Raw genomic sequence first — 20875 nt, forward strand, 5'->3', positions numbered from 1 at the left:
TTTGTGATTGGATGAGGATCTAGCATTAATACAAGAGCGATAGATTCGTAAACCTATTATTGATTGCAAGATAAATAAAAGATTAATTACAAATTTACAAAAAATAAATGATATTGGTTGGTTAATTGTTTATTCAGTTTAGATGAACGCAAACAACTTGACAACGCAATTTATATGTAGAGAGCTTTGGAATAGCCAATCACAGCGCGCCTTCTTTGTGTATCGGGAAAAAACCGCGAAAGAATACGGTGGAAGGAAGAGTGTATGCACGATATTCAGCAAAAACAGTGTTGTTGACAGTAGTCCCAAAGCAGAGATGGTCCAGTCGCTAGATTGTGGTTAGCCTTTTTTCAGATGTCAAACATTGAAGATGGAGGTTTTCCCGAGCCCGAGACCTACACCTAAGTTTTTCCTCGAACCTCAGACGTTTTCTACTAAAAAGGTGATTACTTGTGTGGTATCTAGGTTTTGCTTAACAGGTTCGTGGTACGAAGAATCACAGTAAAACCCGTATCAAAACATCGTTTTATCAATGCATGGCGAAAGTCTGCATCCCGTAGGTCGGGATGTTATATGATATTTTGGGCCCGAAACAATTGATGGTCAGATGGCTGATGTTGACACCCCCCCAGTTTATGGTTACGATATATATATATATATATATATAAGTGTATGTTGATATCACGGACTAGTGCAAGTCATTTGAATAAGACTATCTACAGTACATTACTAGATGGACAGTATGTCATGCCATGTCTGTGGTGTTGTGGAATGAAATGATTGAATTTCACTTATTTTTTCATCTTTCAGAGTTATAACAGAAAAAAATTCCACTATATCCTAAAAAGTTATTAAAACAAATTTAATACAAAGAATAAATTTTGTGTATATGGACGTTGTCAGGTCCAATGCAGACTACAGATCGACCTGTATATCTCGATTCACCTGTGTAATCAGGTGGGGAAAACCACCAACTTGCATATTATGTGCTAGCCCGAGTTTTCTCTGGCCCTGTCACCATGTCTGGTGTAGGGCCAGAGCGCACTACTATATGAAAACGTGGAATTATCCGACACCGTTTGGTGTCGCTAAGAATTTGATGCAAAAACAATAAAATCGGGTGTGACATAACACCTACCTTACATATATGGATAAATGAAATATTTATGTACCCCAAAACACCCATTTAGTCTCATATAGGTGTTTTATTCCGTCCGTACAGGCCCTCGCTTTACGCTAGTCAAAATTTCATACTGTTGACCCGCCATTTTGTAAGTGACAGTACGACTAACCACCCAAATCGGAACGCAATGGACCGAAAAGACCACATATGATTTATTGTGTTTTTCTTCTTACAAAGTTTAAATTATGAAAACTAAGTTGATTATTTCCCAAAAGATGTTATATTCCATTAAAAAAATCATTATTTATAAATTATAAGCGGTAAAATATATAAAAATAAATGTTGTATTTTTTTTTCTTTTCGCTCCATCGCGCACAGATTAGGGTAATTAGGCGGACCGCGACCTACATAGTTAGCAATATGGCGTCGAGTCAAGTATGAAATTTTAACTAGCGTAAAGCGAGGGTCTATACGGACGGAATAAAACACCTATATGAGACTAAATGGGTGTTTTGGGGTACATAAATATCTCATTTATCCATATATGTAAGGTAGGTGTTATGTCACACCCGATTTTATTGTTTTTGCATCAAATTCTTAGCGACACCAAACGGTGTCGGATAATTCCACGTTTTCATATAGTAGTGCGCTCTGGCCCTACACCAGACATGGTGACAGGGCCAGAGAAAACTCGGGCTAATTATGTGCCAATTGAGGTGTGAAAGTTTTGAGGAGTCGCGGCACCAATGTAAAAGTTCTGGCTCCTGAGACCAGTGTATCCTCGTATAGTGATTTTTAAGTTCGTCAACTCTGTGGTTCTGTCTCGACTTTTATGGCTGGCTACAGATCAATGGAATGACAACACAGTTTATAAAGTTCCAACATTTTATTATATGAAGAATGTAGAAGTGATGAAGCATGATGAGTGAATATATACACTATGCTCACGTAACCCAGAGACATATATAGACAGATTGGCAGCTCTCTATTTGCCCTTATGTCTACGTGGTGGCCCCTGACCTTCCCACAATCCTTTGCAGTCGCTCTGTTCAGTCTTCTCCTGATGCCATAATGGAGAAAACTTGAAAACCAGACACATAATTATTGATAATTTCTATTTGAAATCATCACCAAGATCCAATGATGTGCTTTGATTTGATTAATATCAAAGTGCAGAAGTGTCATCAATATAAAATATATCACAATTTGCTGTCAAAGTGTTCGTATTTTGAGTATGAAAGTCAAGCACACCACAGGGATGATCGGCAGGAATCTCCAATTTATGGATAAATGATAAGCAAGACCATATCCCATAAGTATGATAGTTTTTGGATAATGTAGAAATTTTTGTAGTGGCCTAAATTAAACGATGTGCTTTTTGTGTACGTTTAAAATTGACGATGTTTTGGTCTGACGTAATGGCGGATTAACCAGAACATGTTGAATAAGTTCCAGTACATCGATACACACATGCGCAAAGCCCGATTTACCTGTGCTCGTGTGTGTTTGATAAGGGGACAAGGCGCTCTCAATAAGGGATATGCTTGAGTGGTCACGATTAAAGGGAGCCACCACTTGTATGGGAAAATAGCGATGTTACTTATCTCTCTATATATGTCTCTGCATAACCTAACCGTGCGTCCGGCCCATATCTCGTATGAAAAATATCCCCCTGTCCCTCCCTGGGTATAAATGTACACAAAAATACCACGACTATAATATGCCTACAACGGGAAAAGACCACCCGAAATAACAACAGAATTACTGACTATATCATTCCTATAATTGAGAGAAAAATACCTCCCAACCCTGGATAAATTAGAGGTCTAAGTCCGAAATCTACTACATACCTGACTCTATGAAGGAGAAAGACGAGCCGGCCAGCTACGTCATGTAAGCCTCTGCCAGACTGTCGTATAATACTAAAATTCCTATAGCTATATAGCTAAATTTAATTGTATGCCTCGAAATACATGTGCAGTTTGTCCTAAGACTATAGCTCTAGATAGACCGATACCTGAGCGTAGAGTAATGTACAGGTAATATAAGGTGATTATAAATAAACACATACCCCGAACATTAGCCAATCAGAAACGTCGACAAATACAACCGGAAGGGATTCCTCAATGGGAATACCCCATAACACGCACTCTGGTTTACAGGATGTAAATACGGAATTATAAGCAACATGTAAGTGTTCAAAACCCAAATCTTTTACAGAGGTATAGTTTTGTTACTAAAAATAGCCAAAATCACTCTAAAAATTATCTTTTTTTTAAAATTAGTCCCAAGTCGCATTTATATAGTCATGAAACATCATACAAATACAGCAAAAAGAATTGTTTGCATGTTGGAAAGTACCAAAAATTTATGAAATACTTAAGCTTCCAGTAGTATACAAAGTTTCTAGGTAGACAACGCTTTCAGTAAACATATTTAAAAGCAAAATATTATTAACTTGTCAGAAATAAAATTGCCATTAAATAACATGCTTCAAAATTTACTGTTTAATTGATAATCAATTTTGTCTAGTTTTAGTAACAAATCCATACTCAAACTCCCTGAAACTGGCATATAATACACAAATTCGTGTAATATACACAATTTGTTTTTTCCCCCAACCTCATAATATGCGACACATGCATTTTTCATTTGCCTCAAAGACCGTTGCAGAATGGTAATATATTTGTCTATTATTTTTTTACATTTCGCCACGTCTGTCAGTGTTATAGCTTTCTTTTCAAATTTTACTGCCACAGAGACTTACGCAGCAAAGATGCCTACAATAAGGCTGTTGAGGTAATTATATAAGGGGTCCGTGCATATATCATTGCAAAAGAAATATAAATAAGTTGACAGTGAACTTTTACAACATGCATACTTCTGAAGCAGCTACTTGCAGTTCATGTACGTAGTGCAGCAGGGTATTGTGTATATTGTCAAATATTAAATGGATGCAAGGTTCAATGGCCAGACTTCCTTTTACAACCCACCCCTCCCCGTTCCTAAAAACATGAAAAGATACCTTTTGTTTAGAGTCAGTTATATAGGTCAATCGTCGGATTATACTGGATCTGTTTATTCAGAAGTTTCTTTAATTTTTTGCCGTTGCGTCTCTTCCAGATATTGTATTATGATTAAAATGATTACAATATATTTACCTCCCAAACTTAATATATTTCATGTTGTAGTCGAGAGGTACGCCGAGGGATTCCCTACCTCCCAAACCCCCTGTGAAGAGTGCTCCACCAATCAGTCGGATTTTCCCACATAGACCAATTCAGAGAGCTCAGATAGTGTCATTCCGAGACAATCAGGATGTCAGTGGATGTATCCTTGTCACCCCATACAGGGTTGTTATATTATAACATTAGTGAAAAAAAAATGTTCAAACTAAATGTTTAACAATGATTTCAAGATTTGCTTTTGTGAATTTACATTTCCTTAGCCATTCACAGTATTTCTGGGAGCGAACACTTCCAACAGTAAACGACAGTACTTTGAGACTGGATTCCAGGTCATATCGAAGCTTGGAGCTGGGTCCTTTGGAGAGGTATGTACAATGTTCAAGGATATCCATTAAACAGGTTCAGAACATCCTTGGATTTGCACTGGGAACTCCCAACACGTTATCATTACATAGGATTAACTCCTCTGAAAAACTCCCTGAACTCTTTTACACATTTGTGTTCATGTAAGTAATCGATGCATCATCTGATGGTGGGCTATTCAAATAGCTCTTGCTTTGTGGTCTGTCCACCCATAAGCAATTATTATTGTTCATTCTTAAGAAATACTGGGAAAACTTTTCTCAAATTTCATCTGTAGGTTCCTCTTGGTCCCTAGTTATGTCCCTTTGATTTTGAGTTTGGTCCAGAAAATAGAATGGCTGCCATCTCTGACAATCAAAGTTTTTTTTATTGCTATTTCCTGAAAATTACAGAAAGGTAGTTCAATGACAATTTAAGTTAGTATTGCTATTTCTAATTCACAGAGAGTATGTTAGATCTCTCTTAGATTTCATATGTATGTTCCCCACGTTATCAAATTATTAAAAGTTGAGAAAATATCAGTCTTGTGCGAAACCAATAAAGATCATTCAATGGTGAATACTCTGGGTTAAAACCCAACATCGAAAAAACAAAGTGTATATGGTTTGGAACTAAAAAATTAAGTACGGATAGGATATGTGCTAATAATAACCTTTCTTGGTCAAATGAACCATTCACTTTCCTAGGAGTGAAATTCAGTCCGAATCTGTCAGAGCTTGCTGACTTGAATTACTGTGACAAACTTAAAGAAATTAAAACTCTCATTCACATATGGTCAAAGAGGTGTCTTAGTCCAATAGGTAGAATTACAGTTGTTAAAAGCATCATTCTTTCTAAATTAACACATTTATTCATAAGTATTCCAAGACCTGATAAGGACTTTGTAAAAATCCTAGAAAGACTTTTATACAATTTTATATGGGGCAGGAAAAACGACAGAATCTCAAGAAACCTGATAGTTCAAAATTACAAAGATGGCGGTCTTAAAATGGTTCAAATTGATGCTTTCATTAAATCCATGAAACTATCCTGGATAAAACGCCTGTTAACAAATGATAATTCATGGACCTACCTTTTTGAAGAAGTGATTGGCGAATCAAAATTTACTATTATTTCATAGGGGGAAAAAAGTCGAAATCTATTAAAAATCTGTTCTTGAAAGAAGTCCTTGAAAATATACATTGTTTTTTGTACCTTCCATGCAACGAAGAAAGTGTTTTGTATCGTCCCTTGTGGCACAATCCAGAAATAAAGATTGATAACAAGACCTTACATTTTAAACAATGGTCACGAAAAGGGATATGTTATGTGTATGACTTATGTAATGACCAAGGTAAATTAATTGAAAACTATGAAGAATTTTGCGAAAAAGTTTCCTTTTCACCAATTCTAACTCAGTTTTATGGCATCAGGAATACCATTCTGTCTAAGTGGCCTTTTCTGAGAAATTATAATTCCACTATTATACTTCCACATTGTCAAAAGTACATTTATCACATCTTAACAAATAAACAACGAGGACTCTCGATATATAATCTTTTTATTAAAGATTTAACTACAAATGATAAATACAAAGTCAAATGGTCACTTGAACTTGATATACATCAAAATCAATATTGGTGGGAAAAGATTAACTTTATAATATTTAAGTTAACCTCGGACTCAACACTTCAATGGTTCCAATACCGAATTACTCACAGAATCATTAGCACAAACAAATACCTGCGTATGATAGGTGTAATTAACTCGCCTGTATGCTCATTTTGTAAAGCAAATATAGAATCAATAATCCACTTGTTTTGGGAATGTACTCTTGTTACAAAATTTTGGCAAGAATTCACCACATGGGTAGAAAACAAAACCGGGAAAACTCTGAGTTTGATTATTATTGTTTTAGCAAAATTACACATATACAAGCAAAAGTATAAAAATCATATGCCTGCTCTATTTATATTCAAAATGGAACTAGAAAAACATTACAAAATTGAACAGTACATTCATAGGAAAAATATGACTGTCCAAAAATTTGAAAAACGATGGGTTGATTTGAAAGCACTTGTAACGTAACAAATCAAAAAAAGAAAAACTTGTTATTGTTACTTTTAGAACTCTATTACTGTTAAAGTATGAGTCTGTGCATGTAAGAAGTCTTTATGTATGTCCCTTTTTTTTTTGTATATCTACATGTATAAAAAGTTTTCTTCTGAACTAATATGGCAATATCCTTACCTGAAGTATACCACAAATAGCTATAGCAACACAATAAAAATATATATATATATATATATATAAAAGAGCATGTTCTATCAGCCACATTACACAATGAGATAATATGAAATCGTGATGAACACATTCATTTTATACGATTGCACGATTTAATGTATTGGGACGAGAGGTACGCCAAGGGATTCCCTACCTCCCAAACTTAATATATTTCATGTTGTAGTCGAGAGGTACGCCGAGGGATTCCCTACCTCCCAAACTTAATATATTTGGTGTTGTAGTCGAGAGGTACGCCGAGGGATTCCCTACCTCCCAAACTTAATATATTTCATGTTGTAGTCGAGAGGTACGCCGAGGGATTCCCTACCTCCCAAACTTAATATATTTGGTGTTGTAGTCGAGAGGTACGCCGAGGGATTCCCTACCTCCCAAACTTAATATATTTGGTGTTGTAGTCGAGAGGTACACCGAGGGATTCCCTACCTCCCAAACTTAATATATTTGGTGTTGTAGTCGAGAGGTACGCCGAGGGATTCCCTACCTCCCAAACTTAATATATTTGGTGTTGTAGTCGAGAGGTACACCGAGGGATTCCCTACCTCCCAAACTTAATATATTTGGTGTTGTAGTCGAGAGGTACACCGAGGGATTCCCTACCTCCCAAACTTAATATATTTGGTGTTGTAGTCGAGAGGTACGCCGAGGGATTCCCTACCTCCCAAACTTAATATATTTGGTGTTGTAGACGAGAGGTACACCGAGGGATTCCCTACCTCCCAAACTTAATATATTTGGTGTTGTAGTCGAGAGGTACACCGAGGGATTCCCTACCTCCCAAACTTAATATATTTGGTGTTGTAGTCGAGAGGTACGCCGAGGGATTCCCTACCTCCCAAACTTAATATATTTGGTGTTGTAGTCGAGAGGTACGCCGAGGGATTCCCTACCTCCCAAACCCCCTGTGAAGAGTGCTCCACCAATCAGCCGGATTTTCCCACATAGACCAATTCAGAGAGCTCAGATAGTGTCATTCCGAGACAATCAGGATGTCAGTGGATGTATCCTTGTCACCCCATACAGGGTTGTTATATTATAACGTTAGTGAAAAAAAAATGTTCAAACAAAATGTTTAACAATGATTTCAAGATTTGCTTTTGTGAATTTACATTTCCTTAGCCATTCACAGTATTTCTGGGAGCGAACACTTCCAACAGTAAACGACAGTACTTTGAGACTGGATTCCAGGTCATATCGAAGCTTGGAGCTGGGTCCTTTGGAGAGGTATGTACAATGTTCAAGGATATCCATTAAAAAGGTTCAGAACATCCTTGGATTTGCACTGGGAACTCCCAACACGTTATCATTACATAGGATTAACTCCTCTGAAAAACTCCTGAACTCTTTTACACATTTGTGTTCATGTAAGTAATCGATGCATCGTCTGATGGTGGGCTATTCAAATAGCTCTTGCTTTGTGGTCTGTCCACCCATAAGCAATTATTATTGTTCATTCTTCAGAAATACTGGGAAAACTTTTCTCAAACTTCATCTGTAGGTTCCTCTTAGTCCTTAGTTATGTCCCTTTGATTTTGAGTTTGGTCCAGAAAATAGAATGGCTGCCATCTCTGACAATCAAAGTTTTTTTTATTGCTATTTCTTGAAAATTACAGGAAGGTAGTTCAATGACAATTTAAGTTAGTATTGCTATTTCTAATTCACAGAGAGTATGTTAGATCTCTCTTAGATTTCATATGTATGTTCCCCATGTTATCAAATCATTAAAAGTTGAGAAAATATCAGTCTTGTGCGAAACCAATAAAGATCATTCAATGGTGGGTGTTTTTATTTACTTAGGTGTTCAAAGTACGAAGTAAGGAAGATGGGAAGTATTATGCTGTGAAGAAGTCCCAGGAGAAATTTCGCGGAGAGATGGACAGAAAGAGAAAACTTGAGGAGGTAGCAAAACATGAATCTCTACCATCTCACCCCAACTGTGTGACTTTCCATCGTGCGTGGGAGGAGAACCAGTATCTTTATATACAAGAGGAGCTGTGTCAGACTAAGTATGAGATAGGGCAGGGCTTAATTATCTATCATCAATTAAAAGTTTTAACTTGTGTTTCTTAAAGAAAAACAACACGAAACCCAAAGCCAAAAAAACAAAGTTGCTGGTGAAAGCACTGGTACATTCTATATCATTTTTCAGGGATTTTCCTAAAATAGAAACAGGGTCCGTTAAAAAGGACCCATCCCCTAAAAAAATCTTTTTTCAATTTGCCACTAAAAAATACCCAGTTTTGAAATCACTTTTGAATGATTAAGTATGTTTTATATACAAAGACCTATATTAAGGCAATACTGAAAAATAAAAACAGCTACAGATAACAAAATAAAATCAAAAATGATATAAAGGCAATATTATTATTATCAAAGAAAAACTGAAATTTGTATGAATTTTACTATAGTTTGTTTTTCCCAATGTCACATTTTGTTGTGTAGGAATTCCCAATCAAATGGACCCTGGACCCAGTTGAAAAATTGTAGGAAAATCCCTGTTTTTGTATTGAATCCAGTGTATGAACAATCTGTTATTCTGTACATATTGTCCTATTTAGTGGCATTTTGGTGAGAAATAATGGAAATGACAGATTTTTTAATAAAATCAAACATTGATATTTGTACAAATTGTTTGACTGTGTATAGAATACTTCGGTGTTACTACATTTTAATGCTTTCTATCAGAAATAACTGACACACCACATTTACTTGGAATATAGACTAAAACTTTGTCTTAATATAAAACATGTCCTGTCTTTTCTTGCAGTTTGTTGCAGTATGCTGAGAGTCATGAAATACCCGAAAGAATGATTTGGAAATATCTTGTGGATTTATTGATGGTAAGATAGATTGTACATTTTCAATTTGAACTTGGATCTGAATGAATTTAGCTCACATTGTATGGTGAAACATCTCGCTACATCTAAGACCTTTTACTTGGACATCTTCCAGAAAATCTTAAAATATCAGTCCTGAAATTTGGCTAATATGAAATGCTAGTAACTATCTTTTATAAATGACCCTGACTTTCCATTGTCACAAGAATTAACTAAAAAATAAAATTAATATTGGATTGTGTAAAGATATTGTATGAAATTTGCATTCTCTAGATCTAGACTTCATCTTAATTTGTGTAACATGTCGTGCTTAGATATAACCCTGTTGTGACTTATCTTTGATTTGTTGACAGGCAATAAAACACTTACATGATCACAATCATATCCATATGGACATCAAACCAGACAACATCTTCATCTCCCACGACAAAGTATGCAAGCTGGGTGACTTTGGGCTTGTCATTGACCTGTCAAAGGTAAAACCATTTGTGTCTCAATTAATTCTATTTTTATACGCCCGTCAATGACAGGTCGTATTATGGTATACCCTGTACCTTTCCTTTATTTATCAACAGATTTTTATGAACCTACTACAAATATTCTATGGCACAATAGCTCAAGTGAGTTCGTATTATGGAATTTCGTGATTATTTTTAACAGAGTTATGCCCCTTTTATTTATTTTTAGCAGAGTTATGTCCCTTTTACTGCCAAATTTGGGCATTGTGTAGAAATGCAAGAAGTTTTCTTTTTCTTATTCAATTCTTATAAGTTCTTGTTCCCTATAATAAGAAGCAATTATGTTCTACATATATTAGGGCTTTTTATTCACCGTTAACGATGCTACATTTTCCTGTGGTAGCTGTTCTGGTGATGAACGTATTATGCTCCTGCTTGCTGAGCTCTTGTTTTAGAGAGAGCTACAACTTCCACCATATGTTTAATTTATCGCTAATGAATAGATTGAAAAAGGGCTATTATATGTAAAATATTTCGGATTATCCCTGCTTCCATAACCCAATACATGTTTGAAGAAATTAATTGGATATGTGGATTATGGAAAACATACTTTTTTCAGGGCGGAGACTTCTCTGAGTCGCAGGAAGGTGATCCCAAGTACCTTGCTCCCGAGCTGATGGATGGAAAATTCTCTAAGGCAGCAGATATCTTCAGGTATCTTATTAAAAAACATTTTATGATATTTGTTACTCTTCCTCGGCTTAAAAATTTCATTCTTTAAAACTCCATAGATATTTACTGATGTCCATTAAACTTTGATAGTCTTGGGATGACGGTGCTAGAGTTGGCCAGTGACCTTGACCTGCCCAGAGGAGGAGATGGTTGGCACCTGTTACGGACAGGACATCTTCCTGAAGAATTTTTCTGCGGTGAGAATCTTAAATATTAAGGTTTTAGAGATAAATTCTGTTTGTAGAGAGGACTTTGCCAGAAATATTACCAAGTCCTCGTAGATAACTCATTTTCATGGTATTACTTCACCAGGTACTTTGAGTTTACTATTGTCAGTAGGAAAGTATCCACAACAAATTTCTTATTTTTCACTCGAATGACAGAAAGTATTTTATGGTAGAATGCAGTATCAGCCATCTGTCAGAGTTTATTTAGCTCTGTCAATTATGAGTTTCCTTGTCACACTTTGTATAGCTCAGTGGAATATGGGTGACTTACATTGTTTTTTGCCTTACAGACAAGTCTTTTGACCTGAAGTATGTAATACAACAGATGTTGGACCCAGACCCGACAAGTCGTCCAACTGTAGACCAGATTCTTGCCTTCCATTATGTCAGAAAGGTTAGCATTTTAGGTGCTGTGCTACCTTTAGCTGTCATTGCTGACCTCTGCGAGGACCAATTCATTAGGAACTCTAGAGAGGAATTTTTCTATCATAAATCCTGATGAGTTCAGGATGAGATTGAATAATTTCTTCAAAAGAAAAACCAACTCACTATCTCTTTCTGTGAAATATTTGTTTGTAATTTTGCAATACAATTCATGCTTTCATATGGTTGAAGATGCCTGTTTGAGATATTGAAATAATTACAGAAAAAATGTTAAAATCATCGACAATGACCTACTTTAACATTGAGTATTCCCAACTGTTTTCTGCATAAATTATTATGCTTGTCTTTTGTAAAGATAATCAGTAAATCTGTATGGAGATGTCCACCAAAGACAAATGATAAACATATCTTTATCTGGCTGACATGCTGGTCACATTTTTATTTTCTCAATGTGCCACTTCTGTGTACATGATCATTTGATTTTACTTTTTATTTTTTGACAGATTTGGAAAAGACGACAACGTGAATACATGATGAATAGTGCTGTAAGTGTCCAATTGCTAGTGTTTGTAATCTCTCAATCAAGCAGGCAAAATATTGAATTTGTTTGTAGTTAACATCCTTTTAATACATATGTAATCTGTAAGATTTAATTAAGTCCCCATTCTTTCTTCATAGCCTTAGACTGGCTTAAAACATTTTGAACTATAAATTTCGTTCTATTTGGGACATTGAATGAAAACTTGAGGAAATTATTGGTATTGGATCTGCTATTTAAACTGGATTAAAAAAAAAAAAGACATTTCCAACAAAAATGCCACCATATAGCGGCTTCTGATTGGTTGAAATTGGTCCCTAGTTGTGTATGTTCAATTTTGAGACTGATTGGAAAACAAGATGGCTGACAGGCAGCCATTTTGAATTTGAACAGCTTGACTATTTATCAGAAATTTCCTATGTAGGTTCCTCTCATTTTCAAGATCGGTCAAACGTAGATGTGATAAAAGATCAGTCCGACATAGATGTAATAAAGATCAGTCCGACATAGATGTAATAAAGATCAGTCCGACATAGATGTAATAAAGATCAGTCCGACATAGATGTAATAAAGATCTGTCCGACATAGATGTAATAAAGATCAGTCCGACATAGATGTAATAAAGATCTGTCCGACATAGATGTAATAAAGATCAGTCTGACATAGATGTAACAAAGATCAGTCTGACATAGATGTAAAGATGTAATAAAGATCAGTCCGACATATTAGATGTAATAAAAGATGTAATAAAGATTAGTCTGACATAGATGAAATGAAAAATCAGTCTGACATAGATGTAATAAAGATCATTCAATGATAGGTGCCATGTTTTCTAAGAGCTATTTGAGTGAATTAACCGACGGATTAACATATTTGATGTGGTACCGATTACAAACGAATTGATGTGTAAAATGACCTCCCCTCATTTCTTGTTGCAGATGAACACTGTCCAGTCCATGTTCCAGAGCTTGTTTCAGGCCATTCTCTTCCTACCTACTATGTTAACCTGGCCCTATCACTACTTCCGGCCAGCAATCCTCAGCGAAAGCTCCGGACGCAGCAGTGTCCTCAGTAGTAACAGTACTGGCCTGGAGCTCGATCACAGTCTGTCTGATGGTAAGCTTACCCACACAGTAAACAGATAGGTAGCAGTGTACAGTAAAAATGCCAAATTCTGAAAAATATGGCACATGTTTTAGATATGTAAACATTGCCAGTTAACCTTACATATAACCTCTAATAAAGTATTTATATTTGAAATCTGTACAACATTTGCAATTTTAATAGAGCTCTGAAGGATAAGTAAACTGATATTTTCTGTGATTTTTAGAGCTGTGAATACCATGGTAACAGCTTAAAAAATTCTCAAAAATTGCAAAATATTATGATATTTGACCCAAAATGGCACAATTCTCTACACAATTTTTTTTCTGAAACCTGTTTAAAATTAAGTATCTCTATCCCAAAGACAGAATTAATCTTGTTTGGACATATGTTGTAAATTAAGTTTTTCCGCTATCTTACCTTTTCTGTGGGCTTCCATTTTGCGCTGTAGGCGAAACTAAATTTCCTGTGTAAACACACGTTCGGAAAATCCGGATATTTAAATTCCGGAACCAATTTATTGATTTTTGTTTTAATAAATGTGAAGCCTGTATGTACTACTTCATACTGAATATACCAATTATAGTGTACATTTAGTTTTACATTTTTTATGCATATCATAATACAGGAGTTATTTGCTTAACAAAAAAATTGCCCATGGCCAGGCTGTCTTACTGTGGTGTGCTACCATAGGTTTGGCTCTGTAGCTGTAACCCTACCCATGTTATAACACATTGGGTGGTCTGGGGATCAAAAACCCCTTGTGCAGTACCATCCAGACCAACAAGAGTTTGATATAAATTGTTTTACATTTGTTGTATAAATAAGTGTACTATTTTTTCACAACCGTCTATATAACACCACATACGAAGTGTCAACTCTGTCAGGATGCTCCTTATTTAATCAGTTTTATGACATTCTTACAGAAAACAATTGAAAACTTCTGGACATGGCAAATTATTGGAATAATTGAACCTTTTCTTTTTTTGCAGATGATTGTTTTGAGGATGAGTTAAGTATCCACAACAATTCCATGGGAATTCCATTAGACAGCTCATCGTCGAGTGAGAGTTTCCTTTCAGAGTTTGCAGTGCCAAGGTATGTTTTTAACTCGTCATCATCAGATGGTGGACTGCTAAAATTGCCCTATGTCCATCGATCTGTAAACATTCCTTGTTATCACTATTTCTTGATCTTTTCTAGAATATTTATCAAATTTCATTTACAATAGATCTTAAACAAGTATGAGTAGAAAAGATCTAAATTAAGCACCAATACTGATTGATCATATGATGGTGGGTGCCATGATCGATGGGGGATCTCTTGTTGAACTAATACAATAAAAATACAGCGATGTCAATAAAATAAAATGTATAATGTAAAAAACACTCAATATGCAATACCTTTCTGTTGACAGAGACATGCCTCTACGGAAAGCCTACACATCGCCTGTGATGCGTCATCGACCTAAAGACTTTGTCTGCTCACCAATGAGTTCTTCACCTGTGCTTCCTAGTCGTCAGAGGTAAAACCGACTCCTACTACTATCACTTAGTGGTAACTGGTAGGTAAACCGTCTAATGGTGCCTACCAAACTGTCACTTAGTGGTAACTGGTAGGTAAACCGTCTAATGGTACCTACCAAACTGTCACTTGGTGGTAACTGGTAGGTAAACCGTCTCATAGTACTTATCAAACTGTCACTTAGTGGTAACTGGTAGGTAAACCGTCTAATGGTACCTACCAAACTGTCACTTAGTGGTAACTGGTAGGTAAACCGTCTAATGGTACCTACCAAACTGTCACTTAGTGGTAACTGGTAGGTAAACCGTCTAATGGTACCTACCAAACTGTCACTTAGTGGTAACTGGTAAAGGATCAAGGTTACACCTGACCACTTTTGAATTTAAAAGGACAGCTGTGTAACAATTTAACAAATCTCCACAACTCTTGATGCCTAAAAATGTTCAGTGGTAATGGTGAAAATTTAATTTTGAAAAGTAACACGACTAATCTTGGGATAGAAGGTTTATCCATGTAAGCTTTGACTAATAATTGTATGGGAGAGCTGATCGTATTTAATCATCAGTATATTTTCTAGGGGTTGATTTTTATACTGTTACAGAAGTCCTAACCTGAGTTTTGAGAGCAGTTTTGAGGAGGAGAGAGCTGTAACACCAACCACCTTCTCCACAAATCTTGACCTCGGCAGTGAAGACATCACCAAACCAGGCATCGAACCCAAGAATCTCATGGATGTAAGTAGTCGACGAATCATATCGTCATTATCCAGATATAGGGAAAAAAACCTTGTCCAGCAGAAACTGAATTGTCTTCCATATATAGCTGATTTATCTTTAGCTTTAGAAATATTGGCTTCATGCAGACACCATTTGTACATTGAATAGAGATTATTGGAACTTGGTCATCAAGTTAAATTTACAACATTAACTACCATTACCAGAATTTGGAATACAAAACTTGAAGACATTACAAATGTTATTGCTATATAGAATGTGCCATAATTATGCGAGAGAAAATTCGCCTGTATAATACATTAACTTTGTGAGAGAAAATCCGCCTATATAATACATTAAATTTGTGAGAAAATCCGCCTGTATAATACATTAAATTTGTGAGAGAAAATCCGCCTGTATAATACATTAATTTTGTGAGAAAATCCGCCTGTATAATACATTAATTTTGTGAGAGAAAATTCGCCTGTATAATACATTAATTTTGTGAGAGAAAATTCGCCTGTATAATACATTAATTTTGTGAGAGAAAATCCGCCTGTATAATACATTAATTTTGTGAGAAAATCCGCCTGTATAATACATTAAATTTGTGAGAGAAAATCCGCCTGTATAATACATTAATTTTGTGAGAAAATCCGCCTGTATAATACATTAACTTTGTGAGAGAAAATCCGCCTGTATAATACATTAATTTTGTGAGAAAATCTGCCTGTATAATACATTAATTTTGTGAGAGAAAATTCGCCTGTATAATACATTAATTTTGTGAGAGAAAATCCGCCTGTATAATACATTAATTTTGTGAGAAAATCCGCCTGTATAATACATTAACTTTGTGAGAGAAAATCCGCCTGTATAATACATTAATTTTGTGAGAAAATCTGCCTGTATAATACATTAATTTTGTGAGAGAAAATCCGCCTGTATAATACATTAATTTTGTGAGAAAATCCGCCTGTATAATACATTAATTTTGTGAGAAAATCCGCCTGTATAATACATTAACTTTGTGAGAGAAAATCCGCCTGTATAATACATTAATTTTGTGAGAGAAAATCCGCCTGTATAATACATTAATTTCGTGAGAGAATATCAGTCTGTATAATAAATTTTGTGAGAGAAAATCCGCCTGTATAATACATTAATTTTGTGAGAGAAAATCCGCCTATATAATACATTAATTTTGTGAGAGAAAATCCGCCTGTATAATACATTAATTTTGTGAGAGAAAATCCGCCTGTATAATACATTAATTTTGTGAGAGAAAATTCGCCTGTATAATACATTAATTTCGAGGTACTCTTTTTACAGATGTTTGAAGCTGCGAGTGATGAAGACTGAGAAGCTCTAGGTAGATGTCGTCATCCTAAGTTTTCTTCTGTACTGGGTTATCGTCGGACAACATAGAAGATATTCTGTGTATTACGGAGTTGCTAGGAGATGCAACAATAGGGTGCTTGAACTAAAGATATTTGCGGCCGAATTTGCAAAAGATTGTTTTGTTAAGAATATTAAGATATTGGAAGCTTAATGGCAGTGTTGTGCTTCAACTGCAGATACTTCACCAATCACATTATAATGTGTATGGTAGACTTATAAATTACAGAAGGATTGTCTTAATGCTACTTGTTGGAAGAGCTTGAAGAAAGTTCCAAACTTTCAAAATGTGGAAACTTTGCTCTTGTTCATTGAATCTTAAGAAGTGGCACTTTTGTCATTTTTGAAGATTGTTTATTTTTATATGACTAATTAACCAATATGTGTTCAAATACTGTGTTCAAATATTTTAAGGTCATTTAGTTTAAATATGTTATCATCTACTCCGGTGTCATTTATATCGTCTGTTATCATCTACCATCACCTAGATATAATCGTCTATCATCTACAATTATCTAGATATCATCGTCTGTTATCTATCCTCTACCATCACCTAGATATCATCTGTTATCTTATCATCTACCGTCATCTAGACATTATCGTCTGTTATTTTATCATCTACCATCATCTAGATATCTGTTATCTATCATCTACCGTCACCTAGATATCATCTGTTATCTATCATCAACCATCACCTAGATATCATCGTCTGTCATCTATCATCTACAATCATCTAGATATCATCTGTTATCTATTATCTACCATCACCTAGATATCATCTGTTATCTATCATCTACCATCACCTAGATATCATCGTCTGTCATCTATCATCTACAATCATCTAGATATCGTCGTCTGTCATCTATCATCTACTATCGCCTAGATATCATCATGTTATGTATCATCTACCATCACCTAGATATCATCGTCTGTTATCTACCATCACCTAGATATCATCGTCTTGTTAATCTCTGTAAAATTGTTACCAACATCTAAATAGTTTTCTTCACCAGTTCGGCTGTCTAGAGTGCTACTGTTGTTTTGTTATATTGATGTAATGCTTTGAGACAAGTCTCTTATAAATGTTTTGAGTACTCAACACATCAAGTGTCATACCGGAATGTGTTTTAAGTTACTACACACATGTAATTACATTTTGTTTACTGATGTGTATGTGTGCATTTATGTGTCTAGTGCTATATGTGACACAGCTGTCTATTTTCAAATATGAACATGTAAATACATGTGCCTTTAATGTGTTCTGATTTCTACAATACATTACCGTATAGCAGGCTATTTTTATCGTAAAACGGACATCTTGTGGGATATTAGATGAAGCTGGTTGATTAAACAATTTACTTGGCCGTTAAAGTGGTGAACGAAAAGAAAATTTAAATAATTAGACACCCACCAAGGAACACCCTATGTAGAAATAGCCTTTACACAGGTGGTAGTTTTAGTGATAATAAGTAGAGTCGTAAAAACCCTGCTACATGGTATTGGTAAATATGTGATGTTTTAATTGTTTATCATTGTTATCGGTTACGACCAGTATTGACATTTTTTCTGCCTTTTTCACAAATTCCAACTTTTTCACTTCAAGGTCATACTCTTGTGAGTGTTTCTACTCTAGATATAAGATTGTTTACAAAACACGACTTTTGATGACCTTTTCGAAGTGACTTTGTTCCAGATTTCTGTTGTCCATCATTCGCCCTTCACTGCCTTGTCCTATTTACAGGCCAAACTCCACCACGCTGTGTTCAAAGGAAAATCGGGTACAGATTTCTCCGTGATCTGGAAAATTGTTTTTAATATTGTATACACTGTTATAGGACTTTCTTACATATGCAAGCATATTAAGAGTGATTACAATAAAGGTACTGGTATTCTTGTTATTCCTGTAAATGTTTAACAAAACGGAATGCTTATCTTTATCAAGGAGATTCAATATTGGTATGTAACTAGGAAATCATTAATGATATTGTAGTCTGGAACTTGTCGACAGGGCTCTCCAACTTAATAGAGAAATGTTTACAATCTTGTTGATATGGTTTGAAAAGAATCATTTTGTGTATTTGGTTACAGTGATTATTCCTTTACTGGAGATTTAAGCCGATTTATCAGAGAAATAAGGTGTCGGCAACAAGTCTCTACTGTAAACTTAACTAGGGTCAAACTGGCTGACGAGACAGTTTCTTGCCTGATGCGAAGTTATTTAATAATTGTTTATTTTCTGTGATGAGTTTTGCTCGGATATATGTTAATCTATACACTGTACAAGCTATGCAATGACCAGGATACCAGGGAGACCAATTCAATAAATCTTTTAATATTATATCCATCTTTGTTTTGTGTGATGAGGTTTTCCAGGAAATAAGATATTGTTTAAGTTCTTTTATCACGGTCTGTATATAAGACAATCGTATGTGCAGACTACAGCAATAATGAAGTAGGACTTTAGAATCAAGCTGTGGAATCTATACTCTTGGAATTGGATATTTGAATAATTTTTCCAGGTCCGAAATAGGAATCTGCTTTAATTATTATCAGTTAGATATTAGAATCTGCCATCATTATTGATTAGAATCTTGGAATCTGCTGTCATTATTACCAGTCAGATATTGGAATCTGACATCATTATTCCCAGTTTGATATTGAAATCTGACATCATTATTCCCAGTCGGATATTGGAATCTACTGTCATTATTCCCAGTCAGATATTGGAATCTACTGTCATTATTTCCTGTCGGATATTGGAATCTACTGTCATTATTTCCTGTCGGATATTGGAATCTACTGTCATTATTCCCAGTCAGATATTGGAATCTACTGTCATTATTTCCTGTCGGATATTGGAATCTACTGTCATTATTCCCAGTCAGATATTGGAATCTACTGTCATTATTCCCAGTCAGATATTGGAATCTACTGTCATTATTTCCTGTCGGATATTGGAATCTGCTGTCATTATTTCCTGTCGGATATTGGAATCTACTGTCATTATTTCCTGTCGGATATTGGAATCTACTGTCATTATTCCCAGTCAGATATTGGAATCTACTGTCATTATTCCCAGTCAGATATTGGAATCTGCTGTCATTATTTCCTGTCAGATATTGGAATCTGTCATTATTCCCAGTTTGATATTGAAATCTGATATCATTATTCCCAGTCAGATATTGGAATCTGTCATTATTACCGTGTGGCATGGTATTTTGAAGCTTGGCGAAATTAACCCGGGGTCAAAATACCATGGTAAAGTGAACCGCAGTGAAGCCACCTTATAATTTGTTTTCAATTGACTTCCCATTACACAATTTTTAGCTCACCTGCCCGAAGGGCAAGTGAGCTTATGCCGTGGTGCGGCGTCCGGCGTCAACTTTTCCATTCAAGCAACTTCTCAATAACCAAAAGGCCCAATATTAGAGACCTAATATTGGGCCTGTAGCATGCTGGGGTGAAGGGCTACCAAATTTGTTCAAATGAATAACGTTGACCTTCATTCAAGGTCACAGGGGTCAAAAAGGCTAAAATCTTTAAACGACTTCTTCTCAATAACCAAGAGTCCCAGGGAGTTGATATTGGGTCTGTAGCATGCTGGGGTGAAGGGCTACGAAGTTTGTTCAAATGAATGACCTTGACTTTCATTCAAGGTCACAGGGGTCAAATATGCTAAAAAAAAATTAAACAACTTCTAAATAGCCAAAAGACCCAGGGACTTGATATTGGGTCTGTAGCATGCTGGGGTGAAGGGCTACCAAATTTGTTCAAATGAATGACCTTGACCTTCATTCAAGGTCACAGGAGTCAAAAAGGCTAAAATCTTTAAACGACTTCTTCTCGATAACCAACAGATCCAGAGACCTAATATTTGGCCTGCAGCATGCTAGGGTGAAGGGCTCCCAAGTTTGTTCAAATGAATGACCTTGACCTTCATTCAAGGTCACAGCGGTCAAAAAGGCTAACATTTTTAAACGACTTCTTCTCAATAACCAAGAGTCCC

General features: G+C 35.6%; 1 protein-coding gene across 2 annotated transcripts; it reads left to right on the plus strand.

Moving 5' to 3' along the window:
- The first annotated feature begins 235 nt into the window (after positions 1-235).
- On the plus strand, positions 236-19207 carry LOC117335627 (membrane-associated tyrosine- and threonine-specific cdc2-inhibitory kinase-like). 2 transcript variants are annotated; one of them, XM_033895752.1, is made up of 15 exons: positions 236-442; positions 4315-4453; positions 4582-4676; positions 8752-8960; positions 9722-9794; positions 10145-10267; positions 10869-10963; positions 11072-11178; positions 11499-11602; positions 12096-12137; positions 13069-13246; positions 14227-14332; positions 14652-14759; positions 15360-15492; positions 16804-19207. In XM_033895752.1, exons 1-15 carry the CDS (start codon positions 371-373, stop codon positions 16831-16833), a joined length of 1614 nt encoding a protein of 537 aa, XP_033751643.1. In that variant the 5' UTR covers positions 236-370; the 3' UTR covers positions 16834-19207. The 2 variants fall into 2 exon arrangements, with proteins under 2 accessions (XP_033751643.1, XP_033751644.1); XM_033895753.1 differs by lacking the exons at positions 4315-4453; positions 4582-4676 and adding exons at positions 7817-7955; positions 8084-8178.
- The last annotated feature ends 1668 nt before the right edge of the window (positions 19208-20875 follow it).

This window comes from Pecten maximus, chromosome 10 (genome assembly GCF_902652985.1).
Source record: "Pecten maximus chromosome 10, xPecMax1.1, whole genome shotgun sequence".
In the NCBI taxonomy this organism is placed as follows: Eukaryota; Metazoa; Mollusca; class Bivalvia; order Pectinida; family Pectinidae; genus Pecten; species Pecten maximus.